We start from the raw sequence: 24,358 nt of genomic DNA on the forward strand, positions 1-24,358 counted from the left end.
GTGACCTCACGTTTAGACAAGTAACCATCTAGAACACCTTAGGAACCACAAAGCAACATGCTAAAAACCATCTGCCTTCATGTGGTTGTGCTTTAAGTATGTGAGTGCATCCATTAGCATGTGTCACATCTGCCTGGCAAATGCGTCAAGAATGACGTGTGAACGCAGAGTTTGAAAACAATCCCAAGGACAAACTGTGCTAACACAAAAGACTCTCTGAAGTAGGAGGAAAGAGCAATGAGAACAGATTGAAGCAACAAATTAAACTACCTGACCATTACAAGAGCACTAATGAAGTCTCCTTAGATCTGCACAGTGCTGGGTAGATTACTAACAAATTGTAGTCCATCACTGATTACAGGTTACATGAGACTGCTTTTTAGATTTTTAGTCAAACTTGTTTTAAACTTCACATTAACCGTTACACCTAATATATTTCATTAAAAAAAGAAAAGAAAATACATTCATTTTTTTTTTTTTTTTACATCAACATCATAAAATGTATTAAACATAACATAAGTTTCTGTAATGTTAACCAAACTGGGCTTAATGTAGAAAATGCACTTGGTTTGTGAGTTGATATAAAGATAATTATTAAATCATAAATAAATTGTTAAAACACTTGAAAAAAAAATGTTTACCTGCATGTCAATGTGACCATTAAGCGACATTGTAAACATGCAAATAATAATAATAATATGTAATCCATTAAAAAAATTTAACTACCAATTTCACAAGAATGAGAATGAGTCAAACAGCAAAGTTGAACAGATGATATGAGATGATATGAGCTATGGACTGAAGCCAATGTAACAACACATAACAGACATGATAACATTTTGACATGAGAACATTTTTAGTTTTGCATGAGTGTAAAATGAATGAAAGGGATCAAAACTTTCACATAAAAACACAATCTAAAGCAGATCTTCAAAACACTGCAGATTCATCATGTCATATTCCACTACTTGTTGCTTTTAGTAAACAAAACCAAAATGTCTCGTCCCTGTAAAGGTTTTGATGTCGTCCTTGAACGTTAAATGTAAATATCAATTTGGTTTTGTTGTAGGAGATAAAACCCCAGCCAAATAGCCAGTTGACAGAGAGCAGACGGGAGAAGAGCTGCTTTTCTTCTAAATGTCCAGGGTAATCTGCTCTACTGTTGAATCATTTTGTGTGTTAAAAGGAGCAATCCCTGAGTGTTCGGAGAAGTGTGCGGATTCTGGGAAAAATTCCAATGAGCGAGGAAAGACACAGAATCAAACCTCCCTCATACTGACACATTTGGACTTGTGGGAAGCTCACCTAAAACTGATAGATAGATAGATAGATAGATAGATAGATAGATAGATAGATAGATAGATAGATAGATAGATAGATAGATAGATAGATAGATAGATAGATAGATAGATAGATAGATGATAACGTTAGGGGGTCACTGAGTTGGATGTGATATACAGGGCTTAAATAAAAGGTTATAGGGTGATTATCATGGTTTCAGAACTATGGACAGCGCCGATGTCTTTTCTTGACTTTTTGTCTCAGGTCACGCATAAAAAATAAAATAAAATAAAAAATCATTACCACATTATTTTGCTTTTTTGCATCAAAATCGACACTACATAAAGCGTGAACGAACAATAAAAACTAACATATTGCTAAATCTGCAGCTAATCCAGTGTTCCTGTAGCTCAACTGGTAGAGCACTGCGCTAGCAAGCAAGCGCAAGGTTGGGGGTTCGATTCCCCGGGAGCACATCATATGTTAAAATTGATAGCCTGAATGCACTGTAAGTCGCTTTGGATAAAAGCGTCTGCTAAATGCATTAATTTAATTTAATCCATAAGTGTTGCTAACACCCATAACGATATGCTGAAGAAATAATTATGATCAAAACTCCACCACTCCCCAAATTACCTAATGCAACACCGCGGGAATGCAACATCGAGAGGATTTGCATAAAGATGAAGACCCCGCTGCGCTCCAAATGTTAATCAGAGTGACGTTGGTGCGTGTCCTTTCACCTTTATGAAGGTGGGGGCTCGTGCTCTCATTGACATTCTTAATATAAGTCCGCGCCTTTGCCATATGCGTGCATTCAAAGCACGTCAGAGACCACCAACGCAGCACATAAAGCCATTTATTGATAACATTTCAATAAGATTTGCGTATTGGTAGGGAGTGAATTATGAAGGGTGATCTGACTCAGCTAATTAAAGCTTAAATAACCTTAAGGAGGTCAAAACAAATCACAGGTGGGACATAATAGTTTTATCGGGGTTGTTTCAATAATAAACATGAATCACTGCAACAACAGGCTAATAAGTATCGGATATTACATCCACAAAATTAAAGTATATGCTATCAATATTACTTTATTATAGATTTAGATATCAATTTATCGCAAGAAAACGTGATAGCTTGGTGGAGGGCTTCAGCAGATATAATTTTGACCTCATTGTTTGAAAGTCATTGTGTAATTCGGATTCTGCGTAAACTACAGGTTGCATGGATTTCGTACTACTGATTTCTCATGCATTAATCTCGCCATGATTAACTATTAATTCACTATTAAATGCTCCCTCGCGTGAGTAGGCTAATGAAATAAATGCAACAAATCTCTGTGAGGGTCTTCATTTTAGGTTGCCTAACGGTTGCCGCCGATGCGCGTTCCCACACCCCTCCCCTAAACGGTGGGCATCGGTGACGCGCGTCTGGGGTTCATGTTTATGTCTGTCAGGTTTCCGATTGGGCGCCGTGTGGACGTGTGATGAGCATCCGCGCGCCGTGGGCGGGAACAGTCATGTTTATAAACCACAGTACTCGCGCCGTGGGCGGGAAGACTGGATTGAGAACGTAGTGATTCGAAAGCGAGAGGACGCGCGGCAGCGGCGGGCGGCGGGCGGCTGTGGCAGACCGGAGCTTGTGGAGGAGGCGCGGCTTCCACTGCCCCTCCACCGAAGCAGCTGTATGGACGACCACCTCAGCCTCCTCCACTCGCCTCCGCCTTCCTTGAGCAAGCACAGGGGCAATAACCTCGTGAACCACGGCTACACCGAAAACGAGCAAGACATCATGACAATTGTTGCATGCGACAACATGCTGGAGGAGTCGGCGGCGCTGCCCGGGCACCACTCTCAGGAGCGCTACGAGCCAGACCACGAGTGCTGCGAGAGAGTTGTCATCAATATCTCAGGCTTGCGCTTCGAGACGCAGCTCAAAACCCTGTCCCAGTTCCCCGAGACTTTACTTGGCGACCCCAAGAAGAGAATGCGCTACTTTGATCCACTTAGGAACGAGTATTTCTTAGACAGAAATCGGCCGAGCTTCGATGCCATCTTGTATTATTACCAATCCGGAGGGCGCATACGGAGACCCGTGAACGTTCCCATAGACATTTTCTCCGAGGAGATACGCTTCTACGAGCTCGGGGAGGAGGCCATGGAGAAATTTCGAGAAGATGAGGGCTTTATAAAGGATGAGGTGCGTCCGTTGCCCTCTAATGAGTTTCAGCGACAGGTGTGGCTGCTGTTTGAGTACCCGGAGAGCTCGGGTCCGGCCAGGGGCATCGCGATAGTCTCGGTGCTGGTCATTTTGATATCCATTGTTATCTTTTGTCTGGAAACGTTACCCGAGTTCCGGGACGACAGGGACCCAACGACAGTCGCGCCGCTGGCGAACGGAACTCTCCCGTTCTTCACCAGTCCCTTTTCTGACCCGTTCTTTGTCATCGAGACTGTGTGCATCATCTGGTTCTCCTTTGAGCTGCTCGTGCGTTTCTTCGCGTGCCCCAGCAAAGCCACGTTCTCCAAGAACATCATGAACATCATTGACATCGTGGCCATCATACCCTATTTCATCACTTTGGGGACCGAGCTCGCGGAGAGGCAAGGCAACGGCCAGCAGGCGATGTCCTTGGCCATTCTCCGGGTCATCAGACTGGTGCGCGTGTTTCGGATTTTCAAACTCTCGCGGCACTCGAAAGGGCTCCAGATTCTGGGGCAAACACTCAAAGCCAGCATGAGAGAGCTGGGCTTGCTGATCTTCTTTCTCTTCATCGGGGTCATCTTATTCTCGAGCGCTGTGTACTTCGCCGAGGCGGATGATCCCGACTCGGGCTTCAACAGCATCCCTGATGCGTTCTGGTGGGCGGTGGTTACCATGACGACCGTGGGGTACGGCGACATGCACCCGGTCACCATAGGGGGCAAAATCGTCGGCTCCCTGTGTGCGATCGCGGGCGTGTTAACCATCGCTTTGCCGGTGCCAGTCATCGTGTCCAACTTCAACTACTTCTACCACCGAGAGACTGAGGGCGAGGAGCAGGCGCAGTACCTCCACATCGGCAGCTGCCAGCCTCTGTCCTCCTCCGGGGAGCTGAGGAAGACCCGGAGCACGTCCTCGCTCAGCAAGTCGGAGTACATGGTCATCGAGGAGGGAGCCTTCAAGCAGCCCAACTTCCCCGCTCAGAACAACCAGAACTGCGTGAACATTAAAAAGATGTTCACCGACGTGTAGCTTCTAGACGCGTGCCAGTGCGAGTCTGCGTGATGATGGCACTGTAGGTTCGTGTCATGACAGTCAAGTGCTGCTGAGTGTGTAGCCCTCCATTTCCACGACGCGGAGGAAATGTTACATGTCTAACGCGCCCTCATGCAGTGTTCATCACCTGTTTGACTGAACCATTTTACTGTGAGGAGGAAGCCGCTATCGGCTCTCAGACCGTTTGCTGTCTTTAGGGTACGTTCATTCATATCTGGCAATATGTGACATCAGTGTGGCAAGCCGTTTTAACATTTATTCCTTACAACTAATTAGCATCTGTTTTTATTTTACTAGTATTTTTTATTATGAGTAGTCTAAGTATATATATATATATATATATATATATATATATATATATATATATATATATATATATATATATATATATATATATATATATATATACAGGGTGGGATTTGCTGCGAACAGCACCGAAGACCAGATCTGAATCAAATAATTTGTTATACGCTATCCAATTGGAGCGCTTTGAAACAGTGTATCATTATGTGATGCAATGGTTTAACTGATTCTGGGTTTCTAGAACTCTGTTGATACTGTAAATGCTTTTTGCTTTGACCGACATTATCAGGTACTTGCCCTAAAAGATGGTTTATGATGTGCTTTGCTAACAAATTACACTAACATTAGGTTATTTAAAGCCTTGCTCAAAAAAAAAAAAAAAAAAATAAATAACTTTTTAAATATTTTTTTCACAAATCACACCCGATTTTCTGCCAGGATATTATAATTTAATGTATACATAAATTTACTTTAACCCTGAAACACAAAGCAATTAAGTTCAAAAAAAAAAAAAAAAAAAAAAAAAAAAAAACTGGTAAAACACAGAAAATACAGAATCAGAAATTCCTTCATATATATAAAGTACATCATGCCACGTTTTTGCAGTTTGTTTAACACTTTAGTTCTTCTATTCAAGTAGCCCCTTCAAATCCCACACTGAAACAATATAATGGTATAGGATTTACTTAAAAAAAAAATCTAATAGGTAATATTACAAGAAACACTTCTTTAAACATGACATTTTTTGCATTTATTATTATTATTTTTATTTTGCACAGTGCAGTAGTGGTTTATTCCATTGTTACTGGTAAAAACCTTCATTGAATTATGTTGGGTTAATATATGAACTGTTCACTTCAGATTAACATGCACTAGTTACATTTTTAATCTTACTTTAACTATACAGTAGCCATTCTGACAATAGTATTTACATTTCACACGTTAAAAAAGCAATTTTGTCTAATGATATATTGTAAGAAATGTTATTTACTGTTGGAATATATATGTGTGCCTCATAAATAAGTAATAGTATCTAACAAAGGTGTACAAATAAAAACACAAGTACAAGGAATAAATGCAGCAACAATTAGAAATATATCATTTAAAGTGAGCATTTAAATCTCTGTGCCACAAATCCAAATAAAATGTTAAATGACAAAAAATGTAGCTTCCAGAAACAGTCAAGACACCTGTTACTTCAGAAATGGTAACATGTAGCAAAAGTAAGTGCTAGTATCTAATATGTACTTTACTAGTAAAATTAAACAGACACAAGTCACTACTGAATGACTTACTCGTAATAAAAATTTAATATTAATATAAAAAAACAGTTTAAGGTTAATGTTAATATGGCTTGCCACAAAATCAGTATTTCGTTGATGACAAGTTAATAGCTATTCTATAGAAATGCACTCATTTAAACGCATAGATTGCTTTGACATGACATTGCTGGAAACTTAGTCCAATTTATTCTCACCAGAATAGTGATGGAAGCACTTATTGTAATTCAAGAAGAGGTAGCCTAATTAAAGGCAATGTGTATTTTTCTTACATTTCTGTCAAGCATCACTCAGATAACATATGACTTGTTGGAATAATTGTCTTAAATGACTAATTTTGTCACTTTTATTGTGTTGCTGTATCTTTGAGACCGTTCCATAGCAGCCAGTGAAAGATGCAAAAGATGCTGTATGTCAACTTTTATTTTTTTCAGTTTGTGCTACTATCTGTGCAGAGTTCAAAGACCTAATAATTCAGATCTAACATGTTCATATTCAAGCACAAATTCAGAGACTTGCTAGTGTGCACAGATCACTGAAGACAAGAGGGAGGGGAAAGATCAGAGACTGAAAGCGCTTTCGACTGGATACTTCTAATCACGTCGGAGTGATGCAGTCTCCATAGCGACGACAGGTTCCTCGGTAACCCGCTATTGTTGCCATGGCATTTTTTTTTTTTTTTGGTGTCCTCAGTAAACCGCCAGAATGTTTTTTAAGTCTGGCTGAAGATTTGGTCTCCTGCTGGATTTTGTAAACTGGTGAAAATGGATTTTCTCATCTAACCAGAGGGTCATAACAACACCATGAACAAACAGAGAAAAATATCTGGAGTGTCTTCACAAGACCCCAAACTATTAAGCCACACTCCGGGATAAAGTGCAATACATGTGAAAGTTTCGTCACTGAAGTGTTCTAGCACAAACAAGCACAGACAGAAGTGAAAATAAATGGGTGTGATACACTGATCATTCACGAGGGGCTGCTGTATCTACGCCAAACGCTTGGAGATTTCCACCATCTCTATTCTCCTACAGGATGGACTTCCCGCCTTGTTTTAAGAGACAGGTGAATCCCACACCACAGATTATTATTTGTCATATTAATTCACAGTAATTAGTCTAATTATGTTTAGTACTTTTTGTTTGCAGTCAAGTGTTGTTGTTTTTTGGTCTGCTGCATGTATGAGTTTAATTTAGCTTGCATGGGCTTCTTAGCATTTCATTTAATTTTGCCACTGGTGGTCTCCATTTTTAGCATTTTAAAGATGTTTAAGATATGAAATGCAAAGCTGCTGATGCTGTTAGTTAAAGTATGGCAGTAAACACTAACTCATTGCCTTTGAAACGCTGTTTCATCCAAACATGGGCAGAAAGAGAGAAAGCTGCCCCACCTAAGCTCACCTTGACATGGATTTGAAAAGTGTCAGTGATGTCACGACTGCCGCAGTGCTGCCCCCTTGTGGCTCAGAACAATACAGTGGCCTCAATTGCATCATGACAACTATTTAATATTTAAATAATATTGTAAAATATAAAATATGTGCTTCGCGGGAGTGTCATTTGATATACTATTATAACTTTATATATTTTTTATTATTTTTTTATTTTTATATTTTCCGTTTTCATTTGAATTCTTATTTAAATTGTATTCATTTGTATTGGTTCTGTAAGTTTTTATTATTATTTTTAAATATGTTTAAGTTGTAGTTGTATTTGCAGTTGTAGTTATTTTAATAGTTTAAAGCTAAACTAAATTAAAAAAAAAAAATGCCTTGATAACTAACTTTTATTTATTTATTTATTTTATTAGGTAGTTGCCAAGGCAATATTTCAGTTTCTAAATTGAACAAAATTAAATTTATTTTAGTTTTAATTATTTTAGTATATCAAGTTAAACTAAATAATAATAATAATAATAATAATAATAATAATAATAATAAATATAAAATTGCCTTGGCAGCTAGTCAACACTTTTTTATTTCAAGTAAGTAAACTTTTTAATATTATAATAATAATTATTATTATTTATTTAGTTTTACATTAACATTTATATATTAAATACAGTTATATTTATTCACTTTTATATGAACAAAACCATTATCATTAATGATGACTTTTTTTAATGCTATGCTAGGCATGTGAATTGCCTTTTTGAAAATGAAAACTTTAAAAAAAAAAGCACAACAAGCTGTTGCACTTAAGTTCTGACATCATGTCACTGACATACAGCATCATATTAAAATCTGTCAGTCAGCCTGTAAAAGATGTCATTCTTACTTGTTAATGTCTTTTTAGTTGAGTGGCCTGTTTTTCTGATTCAGCAGAATAAGCAAGCTCAGGATGAAAACAAAATGTGTGGATCTCTAAAACGCCATGTAATCAGATTAAAATATTAGACCCCTTAAAATGATAGGAGACTCGAGAATACAATAAAAGCTTGTGAAGCCCATCCTCTAGATTTCATGTATAACCCAAAAGCATTGCGTTTCCATGCAGAGAGCCACGCAAACAACCATCCATCTGATCTTCTGCAACATTGCGCATGTCATGGCAAGGAATCTAGGACAAGCTGTGTTTCTTGGGGAGCATTAGAGAGCTCTTCTGCACAGCTGCATCCACAAGCAGCTCCTGTCTGGCTTCTTCTACAGCGGCTACTTGTCATTTGTGCCAATCTCATGCTGTCTGCACATACTTTCCCCTCTTCTCTGGACATTAGTGTGTCCTGTGTGACTCTCGTTTTTGACTAGTTTAGCCTCAGGGCCATTTCTGTGCTTTTAAAAGGCTTTGCTGTTTTCGCCTTCCACGTTGCATAATAGACCTGAATGAAAGTCCTCCTCTTGGACCACATTCACTTTTTTTTGGAGGGAGACTGAACGAGTTAGTTTCTGTTAGTTTCTGTCTAACTTTATTGTGTTGCTTTCAGTAAAGGCTTGGATATTTGTTTTTAATAAAAAAAAAAAAAAAAAAAATATATATATATATATATATATATATATATATATATATATATAGACTTGCTTAGTAACATTCATTCATTCATCTAATTCTGTTTCTTCTCCCGTTCAGCAATGAGGAAGGAAACAGAGGCGGATGAAGCTTTAAAGGAGTTTAATCTCTGTGTGGACCCCAGCTTGCCAAACGTAGGTGCTCGTGGACTGTTCCCTGCTCCTCCACACTTCTGAGAGGAGGTGCCTTCAAAATCATCCCCCCGTCCAGCCTCCGGGCCCTGATTTCCCCCTGGCTAGACTGCCTCAGCGCACCACCTGCCTTTTCTGTGTCAGTATTCTGTCTCTTAACAAAAGAAGATGGACTCCTGTGTTGATGTGCTGTTTCTGCTGCTCAATGTAAGACTCTAAACTCCACATAAGTGCTTCTAAACGCTCCCACCGTCGTAGCCCAGCAGTGCTGAGGGCTGTGCTAGCGATGCTAGCTCCATCAGCTGTCATGTGTCGTCAGGCTGTGATGTCATCTTTGACGTTGCTGTATAAACTGATAGTCATAAATGTGATGCCTCCTTGTCATTTTTGAGTGGTGTTGGTTATTCGTGTCTTTTCCTGGTCCCCTCTGTTCGTGTGTCACGCCACATGCCAACTTATATCATTGTAATCATCGCATGGCATTCATCACACAAAAGCTGTTGTGTTGATGCAATGTCTGAAATACTGCATCAAGTACGAGTAAGCAATAAGGTACAAGAGGGCATGATATATTGTGAGTGTAATTTTAGGGGCTGTTCATTCACAAGACAAATTGTTTTTGTTTATGTATCTATTTTTGAGCCATTGGTCCCAAGTTTGGCTGGTTAGTTTTAGCAGGAGGATGCTGTGATGAACCATATGAAAGCCTGTTCCTGCCTCAGTAACTGTGATTCACCATTTTGAATTTTTTTTTTTTTTTTCACACCTGTGAACTTAAAACCTATAACGTTTACAATTGTGACTGTATCACAATTCCAGATTTATATTTTACAACTGCGGTATTTTTCTTGTAAATGTGACTTTGTTGCTCATTATTTCTCACAATGTGACTTTGAATCTTACAATTGCAACTTAATATCTCACAGTACCGACTTTAAATGTCACAAATGTGAATTAGTATCTTATAATGATATTGTTATATCACAATAACAGCTTGATATTTTAAAACTGTTTTTTTTTCTTGTAAATGTGACATTTCTCATTATTTGTTGACAGTATACAGCATCTAACAAGTGTGAATATACATTTCATAATGATATTGTGTCAATATCACAATAGTCATGACTTTATTGATCATATACATTTATTTCATAATTAACTTTTATTTTATTTTTTTATTTTTATTCTGAGGCAGAAATGCGCTTTCAGTAACTACAGGTGGCTGCAAAAATATATACATATTTCCCATTGACAGTGGTTCAAAATTAGCTTTGTATTCTAAAATTGGTCCTTCAGAAATCATTATACTATTCTGAGTCGCTGCTCAAGAGACATTCCTTATTAATGTTGGAAACAGTTGAGAAACTTTATAGTTTTTATGGAAACAGTCATACCTTTTTGAGAATTCTTTAATGATTAGACATCTTTGGTAAGATTATAAGATCGGTAATGTACAAATTGCAAATATGGAATCATAAGATAGTGTGGTAGATCTTCTAGCAGTTCCATTAAAAGCGTGAAATTTATATTTCCTTCTCTGTCATAGTTTGCTAATGAAGTGTTTGGAGCCACGTGTTCCTATAGTGCCACAAGCCGATCAGTGTTATCATGACATCACGGTCCTGCAGTATTATATTTGTATATTAGCAATAGTGCATGGGAGTTGATGCACATATGTTCTGTCTAGCTGGATTCAATACAAGAATGTGTGCGAAAGCTCTGACAATATTCATAATACAGCACAGTGCCTTATTGCTTGTAAAACTGTTACTTCGTAGTAAGAATAAGGACATAAATGTTCATTAAAACTCTTTAATATTAAGTAAATTCATTAGGTGCAATTCTTCTGCTAGACAAGCTGCACAGTGTTTGCGAACAGGTGTTTTGTGCTTCATTAGAGCAACACTATGATGCAACTGCAGGATGGAAAGCTACAGTGATACCCTTAAAGGAAGATAACGTGCGAAATGTGAGACTGACTTTTTCAGTGTTATAAAGTTCAATGTGCCTTTGAAAAAGCCAGGTGTACTGCAGTGGCCCAGTTGCATGACCTTCAAGTACTGCAGAGAAGTGGAAAAGAAGGCCAGTTTGAGTAAGCACATGCCGTTCTCCAGAGCGTTGTTCTGTTTAGCTCTGTTTTATTTCATTCTGATGGGAAAATATTTGTGGATTTATCTGTGAATGATACCTTGTCGCATTCTGTAGTGATATACTATTAATACTACAAATGTGAAAAGTGGGACGCCAGCCGTATACGTGCCACTGCAGGATGTGAGTCATCCCATACTAAATACAGATCAAGACGGCTCACTCATTACTATACACGGCCTATTTTAAAATATGAGTCGAGGAGATAATACTTTGGGAAGCCCAGAGCTAAGCTCAAATAGAAATGTACATTCTGTCATCATTTACTTGCCCAAACCTGTATGACTAACTTTATTCTGAGAAACACAAAAGGAGACGTTTAAAGGAATGTGAATGCAAATGTGTTTACTGACTTCCATTTTAATTTGCTCTTTACACAAAACGTTAATAATACGTCAAATCGTGTTTTGATGGCTTAAAATGTAGCATGTTTTGTTGCTTTTGTGTATTTTTCTGATGGTTTTAAGCCACATTTAGTGTAAGTGTATGGGAAAGAACAGCTAATACATTCTTCAAAATAACTCATTTTTTTGTTGCATAAAGGTTCAGAACAACTTGAGAGGATGTAAACCTAATTTTTCTAAATCAACAAAATATATGAAGTATTCCTCAGTGACTTTTGTCCCCTATGTGCATTTCTCGGGAAATAGCAGAATATAACTGCTGACTTTCTCAAATGTTTAGACCATGATGCATTTTTCTGTTGTAGATGCCCGTAAAGGGCCGAAGCTGTGCTTATTCTTCAATTTTATTTATTTATTTTTTAATCAGGTGTTATTTTAAAGGTGCAAACATACTATATGTATTCAGTTTGACTGTTTACAAGGTTATGGTCTGTAAGATTATTTTAAAAATGTTTTTGAAAGAAGTCTCTTATGCTTAACAAAGCTAAATTTATTAATTCAGAAACAAAATAATATTGTGCAATAAATTGCGATTAAAAATATAATTTTCTATTTGGATATATTTTAATATATGAATTTATTAAGTCTTCAGTGTCACATGATCCTTCAGAAATCATTTGCTGATTTGCTGCTAAAATGGAAAATGTCATTTATTTGAAACGGAAATCCTCTGTAACATTATAAATGTATTTACTGACACTTTTGATCAATTTAATGCATCCTTGCGGTATAAATTAATACAAATAATAATTTGAAATGAATAAATAAATCGTACCAATCCTAACTTTTGAACAGCAGTGTAATGAAATGTTCACATTCCTTTATTTACTGTACCTAATTGCTCAATTTCTAGTCTACATCAGTCTTCTGTGTGTTCATTTCCTCCTGCGTAATAATGAAGATCAGATTTGTAGTCTAGGGAATGGAAGCCCTGCACACGGCTGATGACGCTTGAGCAGATAGTTTCTATGGCTGTGATGTTGTGGCCACAGATGGATTGGATTGTCACTGTTAGAAAGAGTGTTGAAGAGAAACGCCGTCATAATGTGAGCAGATGGGAGTCCTTCGATCTTTCGCTTGTGTAGTAGGTGTTTACTAGTTAATGATTGATTCTAATAACTGAATGAACCTACGTTCGTTATCATCCGAGGCATGGTTACATAAATGTTCATCTGTGTGCAACTTGCACCCACCATAACGCCACCAAACTAAAGCCCATCATCAGTCCTTCTGTTTTGTATGCTATAGCCTACAGTGTTCACGAGTGAAGCCTTGAGCGCTTACTCACTCCACTGGGTCTGAATGTTTGCACCTGCTCCCATAACATACTCCATCTATCATTTCACACACACATACACTCCAATAAATCCCCTTATGAATTCCTAACTGACTCAGACCAGATGGTCTTCTCCATGTCCATCCCACGCTGCTGGCTTCTTCCACACAGGATGCCACACTGGAGGATTGCTCCAGGATCCTGCAGAGATACTGTCTGCTGGTTATATTGGAGCTGGAGGGGTTTTCCTTTGTCCTCCAGGCCTGGCTCTACTTTTTTTTTTTCCCGTTGCATGGTCCATCACACAGAAATCCCTGGGGGCCTTTCCAACAGGATATAGTCTCATGGCTCATAGAAGAAAGGAGGCATCTTCTGAAAGCGCCGAGCTTTCACACACACCCCACACAGCAAACAAACAGGTCCTGATGAAAGAGACCTTCAGAAGGTTATGCTGTTAAACTGCGCTTTTTTTATTTAATGTTATGGTTTTTCTTGGCACTTGGTGCTCAACGTTACGGTAATTCATTGTTTTGTGTGTGTGTGTGTGTGTGTGTGTGTGTGTGTGTGTTGCAAACAACGATTTCTCAAATCCAGCAGACCCCCCCCCCCCCCCCCCCCCCCTCAAATCAAGGAAACTTTCTTTGAGTGCCCAGACTTTGGCCTGAAAGACTTTCCAGACGTACACTTATTTGATGTGTTACCTAACACACTAAAGCACACGCAAAGTACTTGATTCTAATTTTAACCGCAATGTTAGTCAATATTACATTTAAGGTTAATATATTTTAAATGTACTTAATTATAACTTCTTCATTACAAATGTGTAATTACAAATATCTTTAAACACAGAAATGAATTAAAGTATATTTTATGTTATCATCACTTCGTCAGAAGATTCAGCAGTACTTGGGATAAATTATGAAATTACATATAAAGATAAACTTAAGTTCTACTTAAGTGGGTCAGAAAAGCACTCTTAATTTGAGCTCAAATTAAAACTATACTCATATATATTTAATTGCAATTAACATGCAATTAAGTGTCTAAAAATATTACATTCAGCTCAGACGTGAGCATATATATATATATATGTTATAAATAATTACTAAATATATTTATTTAATGGAATTAAATAGCAGTTAAGGACACGACTTTATGTCTTCCAGCACAAGTTTCTGCCCTAGTTTGCTGTAGTTCGCTTGCTGTGCATCATCCCTAATTTATTGTTGTTTGACCTAGTGCACAGCAAGGGGAGCAGGTACATCTTAATAACGTGCCAGAGGTGATGAGTAAAAGTGCTCTCTGTCACCGTGGCAGGTGTGCTCCTTCTTCACAGTCTCCTCAGTGCGTTAGTGCAACTCGAGAGAGAGCGAGAAAGAAAGGTGTGCTTCAGAAACAGTGTCACAGTTTTAGAAAAAGTCACTTTATGTCCTGGGAAAAAAGGAAATGCAAATCGAACCCAATGACCTTGATGTGTGAACTGAACAGAGGTGGGTAGAGTACCCAAAAACTTTACTCAAGTAAAAGTAAAAGTAATTCTAGAAATATTTACTCAAGTAAAAGTAAAAGTACTAGTCTTGAATAGTTACTTGAGTAAGAGTAAAAGAGTATCGGATAAAAAATCTACTCAAGTAGCTAGTTACTAGTTACTTTGGGTCATATATACTGAGCCTATTTTTATTTAGATATATAGACAAAAAATGTATGTAATGTATGTATGTGTGTATAAATGTATATATTTCATCAGCCTTTAATCCAATTTATGTAATTTATTATAAAACCCTGTCTGTTTATTTAAGTAACAAATATAGGTGTCATACCATAACATATTTTTAATACGACTGACTTTATTTTAAATGTGAATTTAACATTGAAAGTTAATGTGATATAAATATTGCTACTAATCTTTCATTGTTCAGAAAGAGAGCAAATAACATTTACATTATTAAACATAATTTTCACTGACAGTCTAGATTTCATTCACTCTCAGAAACTACCATTAAAATCACTGAAACTGTTAACACTGTGAAATATCTTAATTATAGATTCGTACACACATCTGCACTTTGTTGTTTCTGACGAGAGAATTCGGCAGAAAGAGGTATTCAGTAAGTGAGCGAGTGAAGGAAGCACCGGCATTTCAGCGATGACTCATCGGAACACCTCTGATTGGCCATTGCATTCAAAAGCTCAACAGAACCATGTGTGATTGGTTAATGCGCAGCGCTGTAAAAACGCGTCTGTCTCTGGCTCAGCGCCAGCAAGCTATCACAGATCTGAATTTAGCAGCTGATGATATGACTTGCTGAACGTACTCGCACTGGTGTGATTGTATTAAAATTAATAAAATCTTAATCGGCTATTCTTTGTCTTTTGGAAGCTGCATTCAACCTGTTATAAGCCACACACGTACAACAAACTAATGTCACAGTGGTATCGTGTACTGTAATCGAATGTAGCCCAAGTTATTACCTGTTAAACAGTAGACAGCACACGCGTTCATCTAATAAGGATCTCCATCGCAAGCAAATAATAGCCTTTGCAGATTAGCTTTCAATTCAGTGCAGTTCCATAGCCCCGTTTTCAACGCTGCTGATATTCTTAAACGTTACAACTCTGAGTGAACCGCTTCAGAGCTCAGCGCGTGCAGCATGGAACTGAACGACTCATTCAAACTGATTCATGAACCAATTCACTCGTTTGCCAATTGGTTTGATCAAGCCTTTGAACAGAGTTGACTCAAAAGAATGAATCATTCGCGAATGGGCATCGCTCATTGTCCAGAGAAAAGTAGACGGCGCGTTTGGAATAAACTGAAGCATTTATTGCATTAAGATAAAGTAACGAGAGGGGCGTCGCCCACAGTAACGAAGTAAAAGTAAAGATTTTTCCCAAAAAATGTACTCAAGTAAGAGTATAAAGTACCCATCTTTAAATATACTCCGAAAAGTATTCGTTACCCCGAAAAATTACTCAAGTAAATGTAACGAAGTAAATGTAACTCGTTACTACCCACCTCTGGAACTGAATCAGTGTGTTCACTCCCATGCATTCAAGGACACAAAGGGCCAGTGTGAATATACATATAAACATATGCCTTCTAATCACAGACCTCTGAAAGCCAAACTGACCTGACCAAACCAGGCTGTTTTGTTACAGTCAGTGTATTTGTCCATTCCAGCAAAACCTCTACAGGTAATGAGCAGGGAGACCTTATATGGATTTTACCAATTGCCGGAATAGGAGGGAAGTGAACTCTCGCCTAAAATCATTAGAAATGATCCATTCAGAGATATGACACTGGGTTGGCTGTATGTGGAACCCAGACCTGCAGAAATGCATGATAGGGGAGGAGTGGCGTTACCGCCCAGACGTTAAACTAAAAATATCAGGAGAAGGGCACCTTCAAGAGAGCTACTGTAATGCAGTATGGAGGAAGTGACTTCATAATGCGTAAACCAATTATGTTGTGTGGATAATATCTCGAAGGGAGATTCTCCACTAACAGGTTTCCTGTCCCCATTCTGTTTAGCGTTTCCATTGCTCTTCGTGAATCAGACTAGCATATCACTAGCTCTTACAAACAGCCAGAGCGTTTCCGCCTGTGTTTATGTTGGAAATGAAGAGCAAAAGTGGAGCGATTTTGGGTTATTTAAAACTGCGGCATTTTAGGAAACTGCGTCACTGTGTAACAAAAGATAAAAACTGTGTCCACTTTAAAACACGGTGTAGACATAAAGGGATGAGTTTTGGGAAGTGTTTTGTTATCTTCAGTGTGTGTGGTTGGAGAGTGAACGCTAGTCTGAGTCACTGTGTGCTGCACTGGTTGCTAGGGTGAAGCATCAAGGTCTCCTGAGCACATCGCTCCCAGCTCGAAGGAGCACGAGCACAGTCTCACTGCCGTATCGCACCTGAAACACAAATACACGCACACAAACCCTTCAAAATAGTGCTAACAATTGAATGTTCATTGAATTTTTGATTGGTATAAGTGAAATTGCATAGGACTGCAGTAAGTAATATTAAACAATTGAAGAACACAGCAATTGATGAGACATTTAATTGAATAAAACAACAAAATAATAAAGGTTTTATTGAAAAAGATGAACTGTTCTCAGTTGATTGGTTCAGGTTTAAGTACAGTATATGCTGGTCAAAATAATGGTTTGATATTTCTATATTTTACCCTTCTTATTGCAGGTGGCAGACTTACGCATGTTTTTTTTTTATTTTATTTTTTTATTGTTCAAGTCATTTATTTGATCGAAATTACTTTCTATTGTAATATAATTTTTTCCTGTGATGTAAAGTAGAATTTTCAGGATAATTTGTCCAGTTTTCAGTTTCATGTGATCCTTCAAAAATCATCCTGATGTACTGATTAACTGCTCAAAAAACATATTATATTGTTATATTAACATTTATTATGTCAGTGTTCAAAACAGTTATACATAATTATAGCTTTGATGAACTTAAGTTCAGAAGAACAGCATTATTTGAAATAGAAATATTTTGTAGCATTATTAATGTTTTTACTGTATGTTTTTAATCAAAGTAACATCTTCTTGCATTGTGTATTTCATAATATTTGTATGAAAAAAATGCTTATTTTACCTTTATTTTTGAATTTTACCATTTTTATTTTCTAATCAGTGTCAATTAAAGGAATAGTTCACCCAAAGGTTTTAATTTAGCCAAAAATGTACTCAGGTTATCCAATGGATCCTCTGCAGTGAATGGGTGCCGTCAGAATGAGAGTCCAAACAGCTGATAAAAACATCACAATAATCCACAAGTAATCCACACCACTCCAGTCCATCAGTTAATGACTTGTGAAGTGAAAAGCTGCATGTTTGTAAGAAACAAATCCATCATTAAGACATTTTTCACTTTAAAATGTTGCTTCTGGCTAAAACCCCTGTTGTCTCTCACATCGTAATATGATGAAATATTGTTCAGAACTGTTTTGGACTGTTTTATTTTTTATGGTAAACAGTAGTTGATCTGAGCATATTTTTCTCCTGATTCAGATGAGATCACTTTCACTGGAAAAGCTATATTACAGATAGAGGACTCATATTCTAACCATTTAAACTGCCTTAATAATGGATTTGTTTCTTATAAACATCTAGCTTTTTGCTTCACAAAATGTTAATTGATGGACTGGAGTTGCTGGGATTATTGAGATTTTTATTTAGCCCTGGTTTCCATACAGTGTAATACAGTCAAGACAGTCAAGCTAATGCAATGCAAACCTTTTGTTAGCTTGTTTGTTTTGGGGGGAAGACGCTGCCTTTTAGATGATTTCCTTTTAATGGCATGTTTCCTCATAAATAATTAACAGACCAACAGGGAGGACTGCAGACGACCCTATAGTGAGTTAAGATCTATATAGCTGTAGCTGTGTGGAGTTGGAAGGCAATGAAGAAAGGAACATGAATATTTGGATCAAATCCAATCTTGCGTTAAGTAGCCTAAGCTATCCAAAATAAACCAATCTATATATAGTTTTAAATGGAGCATGATGGGACCAACTTCAGTTCTGAAAAAGAAACCACTGAGATGTTTTAGCATGTTACCATTAGCTGTTTTGCAAATAGAATCTGTTTCGGTTGAATTAAAACTTCATAAGCAGGTAAACATTATTTCTGTCATCTCAGGAACTGCACTTCACTAGCTTGAGTCCACAGCACCTCACAACCACATAGTGCTGTTTGTGATGCATCCATTAACTATCACTTCGTTTGTCATAGCAGGAAGACAGACTGATGTTAAAAAGGCCATCATAATTCTTCTGCATTCTGATTTTTAAGGTAGAAATAGAGGTAAAATGGCTCAATCAATGGACAAAATAGATAAATAAATAGATCAAGAAAGAAGAACCATTACAGTTTCATTAAAGTAGTCTATAGAGCTACAGACTATTTTAAATCAGCTTCAGACTTAAAAATTTTCTAATTTTGGACACTGATTGTAAGTCATACATGAACTTTAAAATGATGTGCCACTTTGAATATGCCAAATAGAGACGTTTCCATTGAATATTATACATTCGTGTTCGTCAAACAAACAAGTGTACACTTAGAAAATGTAATTGTATTTTATTTTTTACATATACTCCAGTTGCGTACTGAATGTAATGTTCCCAGACACTTCATTAGATTTATTTATTTATTGAATAAAAATATATCTATTTCAGGATTATGGACTGTTTTGTGATGTGTTTTCCCTCCCCACATGCTCGTTACCTACAGTAGTTTCTCCCATGTCTGATAACATTCATTGTTCCCAAGTGTTTCCATTGTTTATGATGTTATTTGAGTCCAGGTGTGTCTCGTTTAGTCCTAAGTACTGAAGCCCTGTGTTTTTCCGTGTCTAGTGTCCAGTGTTGTTCATCTGTTCCCTGCTACGTGTGTCCTAGCTGAACTCTAGCTGATGCTGGAATCTTAATTCATGCATTAATCACATCAGGTCTGGATTATTGCAATGCTCTATTTCTTGGTCTGCCTAAAAAACGTATTGCAAGGTTACAGTAGGTTCAGAACACCTCCACCAGGTGCTCTACTCATATTACTCCTCTACTGCATGATCTTCTCTGGCTACCTGTGCAATCACGTATTCACTTTCAGAAATTATTTCTAATATTTAAGGCATTAAATGGTCTTGCGCCTCCATATCTGTCTGACCCACTGTACCCCTACTCTCCTGCCCGATCCCTCAGATCATCTGAGGTTGGTCTTTTGTCCATTTAACGTTTTCAGCTGTCCACTGTAGGTGGTAATTTAGTGTTAATGCTTACATTATGGAATTCGCTACTCCTTACACTTCATAATATATCATCTTTGTCTACCTTCAAGACTCATAAAGTTCCTTTTTATTATGTATTTTGGATCATGTGGCTATATGTGGCCTTATATGTTTGTATCGTGTATCTTTCAGTACCCGTAATTAGCAATCAAACTGTTTCTTTAACAGTCTAAATGGAGATGGTTTCACCTTTCAACCTTGTCCTCATGACAAATCAGTCAGTCACCATAAACCCTGATCTCCTCATCTCCTTATCCAAACATCGGCCCATAATACCCACTTTCATCAAATTATCATCACATCAGTCTAGTGCTATCAATAAGACTATATATTTGGCTCAGTTCATCAGATGGTGTTTATTTGGCTGGTTTAGTAAACATGCAGTGGCGGTGTGCAATCGGCCGCTCTCGATGCATGTGCATGCAGCAGGCACGCACAGTTCATCCTCTCTCGCGCGCACAAACAGAGCAACAGTCCCCCGAGAGACTTCAGCACCTCCCTGATGTACCCACTGTAACTCCACGCTACCCGTCCCTCATTTCACTTTAGAAATGAACAGACGTATTCAGATCTAGTAGCCAGGCCTCTCTATGAATTATCACAGGTTTCTAGCAAGCCTGAAATGCTTTCTTTGTCAAAGGTGTGCTACTTATAATCAAAAGTAAATAAATAATAATATTTATTACGTACAGATATTTTAATGTTTTCTGAAGAATATATGAGCTCTGCTACAGTTCAAAACGCTCATGTCCACATGTGTCCTAATGTGGCTTACACGTGGTTTAAGCACCAGTAACAAATACATTAAAATATGAATTTTATTATTAATTCTAATAGTACAATGCATTATTTACACATTTATTTATACATTCATTTATACTATTTTATAATAATGAATACAATTTAGAGTAATACATTAAATAATAACAGGGGAATTTTACTGTAATATAATTTTGTACAATGCAATCTGAATACAATCTTGAATTCAATGTTAATAATAAATTTTATATTTATATAATGAAACGTTATCTAATATTAATTATAAACAATTACATTAAATATACAAGTTATAATAAAAAATAATTGTTTTAGAATTATGCATGCTACATTTTAAAAGATATTAACATTTTAATACGTATTTTAAATAAATATTTTACGAATAATAAATACATAACATGAATATGTTAAATGTATAAATATATAATAAATATACACATTTTAGCATTATTACATTTATTTATATTATTTTAGAATAATAATACAAATATATATATTAATATATATAAATATATATATATTTATATATATATATATATATATATATATATATATATATATATATATATATATATATATATATATATATATATATATATATATATATATATATATAATATGATATTTATTATGAACAATTATAACTTAATGGCGAATAAGAATTAACTTCATAGCGTAAAGAATATTATTATTAGTAGTAAATGTATTCGTTTTAATATATTTCACATAATATTTTTAATAAATAAATAGATCTTTTTATAAATTTTTTTAGACAAATACATATTTTTAAAATGGAAATAACTGTGAATTACTCTGATAATAGTCCTTCTGATCCCAGAGGCAGTGAGGTACCAGCAGCAGCAGCAGAAGCTGAATTAGCGCAGAGGAGGCGCTTCCCCTTTAATTTGCCCACGCTGTATATCGGTAAGGAGTGGTGGAGAGCAGCTGCACAGCTCACTGTAGTCCCTTTGTATGCGCAGCAGAGCTTAACGGCAGCCTATACCGCTCGCGCTAACACAGTAATTATGAGTAAAAGACGAAAAGTTGGACTTTGACATGAAATGGCTCGCTCGCGCCGCGCCACTCCCTAACATGAACGAGGAGGGCACCAGTAAGCGCACGAGGAATCTCTGTGCATATTCGATGGATATTTTGCATCTTGAAGACAACTCGGGAAGGTTGACTTTTTATTTTTAAATGCATGCTTTGATGCATCAATGCCTTGAATGAAACGAAATGCGTGAATGCCTTTAGCACAGTAATGCATGGGCATGCTTTGATCGTCCACCTAGAGAGAGGAGCCTATTGCTGAAGCATGTCAGTGCAGACACCTCGCCCTCGCGTGACAGGGTTAATACACTGATCACAGCCGGTGTTTTTCACGGGTGCATGAGCCTGGATTCTGAATATGTGTCCTGTAATAAAAAATAGACACTGCAAATAAAACCATTGTTTTTGGACAATTGGATAACAGCTTAAAGGGAACGCGGGAACACCCCAAACAAACAGCAAATTTAAGACTGGCAACGTCTGAAACGTGATGCTCTATGGATTTCTGCGCGTAAGATGAGCGCGTTTGCTCAACAACAAGATGTTGCCACTCCTCAGAGCATCATTTTGGCCACCAAACTCGAGCGGCCACACGTATTCAGGCAATTCTCCTCTGCCTCTTGTGTTAAATGTTACTATCTTGTATAATGTGAGCATGTTTGAGGCGACGCCCAACGCAAACAGCTCCCCTATTTCTTTGCAGATCTCTGAACTGAGTCGAGACAACACTGTGAGGACACAGGGGGCGTCAGATTTTGCTGACCATAGCATCTTTGGACCGTTTCAATGGGAAACTCTTTGCAAATAACGTCTTAAGGGAGACCCTTCGCTTTGCCTCTGTTCGTTTCTTTGAGACCAGCTGCTGTATGTTTCCCGTTTGTCCTAAAGGCGCACACGGGCGGATACATTGGAGTCCGGCGCAGATCTGGCGCAGCGGGCGGGAGGAACACCAGGATCATTGCAGTACCTATAATGAATGGCTGCTGAAAGACACCACTGACCCTGGCAACGAGACGTTACATTAGTGCTGCTGGTGTCATGTGAACACAATCATTTAGCAAATGATTTCTCGGGCGCTTTGGTGCTTGCAGGTAAGCTTGCGTAACCTACTCTCTAGATATACTGAGCTGACTGACTTCATGGAAGCTTCAAATTGTTTCTCATTTGAAAAAACACTGAAGCTGGATTAATATATTTAATTATACACACTGCAATGATTCATGTGTTCGTCTGTGATTTAGAATAACACGCTAGCTTAAACCGGCCTAAACTGGTTTGCTGGTCTAAGCTAGTCTCTCGGCCTGTTAAGCGACAGTTAAACCTTCTGAGCAACAGTTTAGGCTGGCTGGAAGACCAGCTTAACAGTTAAGTGCAGCCTAGCAAACCGTGAGGCGGGTTTAAGCGGTAGGGACACTGACTGCAGTTACTGTAGATGCACAAGAATAGTCCAGCAGCTACTGATCAGAATTAGTTTATTTCCCCACTGTGCACACATTAACATAATATTAACCACATAACTGAGGTCTATGGTAAATTATAAAAATTACAATGTTGGATCATGTAATCAACACTTACACCAGAAATCCACAATAATTTAACATTCATTCATTTATATATGCATATGTAATTCTAGATGATTTTGGATACACATATTTATAAAAAAAAAAAAAAATCATGCCATTGACGAAAAACATTTATGGTGAAATGAGGCTATTTGGGCCCCCTTATTAACTACATTCAAAATAAATTACTATTGCCTAAACATATTGAAATACCATCTGCAGTGTTTCCCAAAACAATACAGCAATACTGCAATGACTGTACAGCATGAAAAGTTATTTTTCAGACTACAGCCCTGTACACTATACAGACCTTAATTGGAAAATGATGTGCATGTAAACGTAGAGGTATATATATATTTGTCTTAACATATATTTACCCATTGTTGGTGAACTTGGGTAGAAAGTGTGGCATTTCTTCATCTTTTCTATCTTGAGCAGTCTTGCTGTCTTGGCGAAATGCATTTGGGGAGGTTTTGGAATATCCAATTACGACTTAAGTGCACTCAGGCTGTTATTAGATTTACAGTGCATAATTGAATCCTAAGAGGAATGATACAGTCTTGCCATGGCAAGTATCGATCTACTTGGAAGATAAAAGCAAATACAATGTGTAAAGTGGTCAGGCTGACTTCTCCATGTGATTGATAGATGTTTATATATGTGCCCTGGTTTTCTGTAGCCATGCTTTTCCTTAGCAGTCATGCTTTGCAGTGTCGATGCCTCTTTACTTTCTTTGCAGATTTAATGGTGTTTGAGTTAGTTGCTATATTTGTTCAAAAACAAAATGCGTACTTTATGCATTGTCGTAGAAAATGAAGAATCCAAATAAACTCACAGTAGAGTAGAATAAATTCATATTTAGTAAGCACATTGCATTCTTGCAGTGCACATGTTAAAAAGAATGCTGGTTGGCTTAAGTAATCTTTTTTCTGCTTTATTTCTTTCAGTGTTTCCTGGGTTCTAATGCAAGAGGGAGTTGTTAACCAGTGAAAGGAAGCCCCAAATTTCCCTGCTTCTTTCCTACAGACTTTTAGAGGCAACATAATCGCATCCTGACCACAAACTGCAGGTTG

General features: G+C 37.4%; 2 protein-coding genes and 1 long non-coding RNA gene across 3 annotated transcripts in view; all 3 read left to right on the forward strand.

Moving 5' to 3' along the window:
* The first annotated feature begins 2,637 nt into the window (after nt 1–2,637).
* LOC127944250 (potassium voltage-gated channel subfamily A member 3) lies at nt 2,638–4,858 on the forward strand. Its single transcript, XM_052540125.1, has one exon. The coding sequence runs from the start codon at nt 2,971–2,973 to the stop codon at nt 4,516–4,518; it is 1,548 nt and encodes a 515-aa protein (XP_052396085.1). The 5' UTR covers nt 2,638–2,970; the 3' UTR covers nt 4,519–4,858.
* Nucleotides 4,859–4,949: 91 nt separating this feature from the next.
* On the forward strand, nt 4,950–9,627 carry LOC127944251 (uncharacterized). The gene is made up of 2 exons (XR_008150315.1): nt 4,950–7,190; nt 9,191–9,627. It is a non-coding gene; the product is annotated as an uncharacterized LOC127944251 (long non-coding RNA).
* A 12,027-nt stretch (nt 9,628–21,654) lies between these two features.
* kcna2b (potassium voltage-gated channel, shaker-related subfamily, member 2b) overlaps nt 21,655–24,358 on the forward strand; it is a 5,922-nt gene continuing 3,218 nt past the window's right edge. The window contains exons 1-3 of the mRNA XM_052540128.1: nt 21,655–21,851; nt 22,427–22,814; nt 24,233–24,358. The exon at nt 24,233–24,358 is cut by the window's right edge and continues 3,218 nt beyond it. The gene's annotated coding sequence lies outside the window, so the exon portion shown is untranslated. The remainder of the gene's footprint in view (nt 21,852–22,426; nt 22,815–24,232) is intronic.

The sequence above is a fragment of the Carassius gibelio genome, chromosome A23 (genome assembly GCF_023724105.1).
Source record: "Carassius gibelio isolate Cgi1373 ecotype wild population from Czech Republic chromosome A23, carGib1.2-hapl.c, whole genome shotgun sequence".
Classification (NCBI taxonomy): Eukaryota; Metazoa; Chordata; class Actinopteri; order Cypriniformes; family Cyprinidae; genus Carassius; species Carassius gibelio.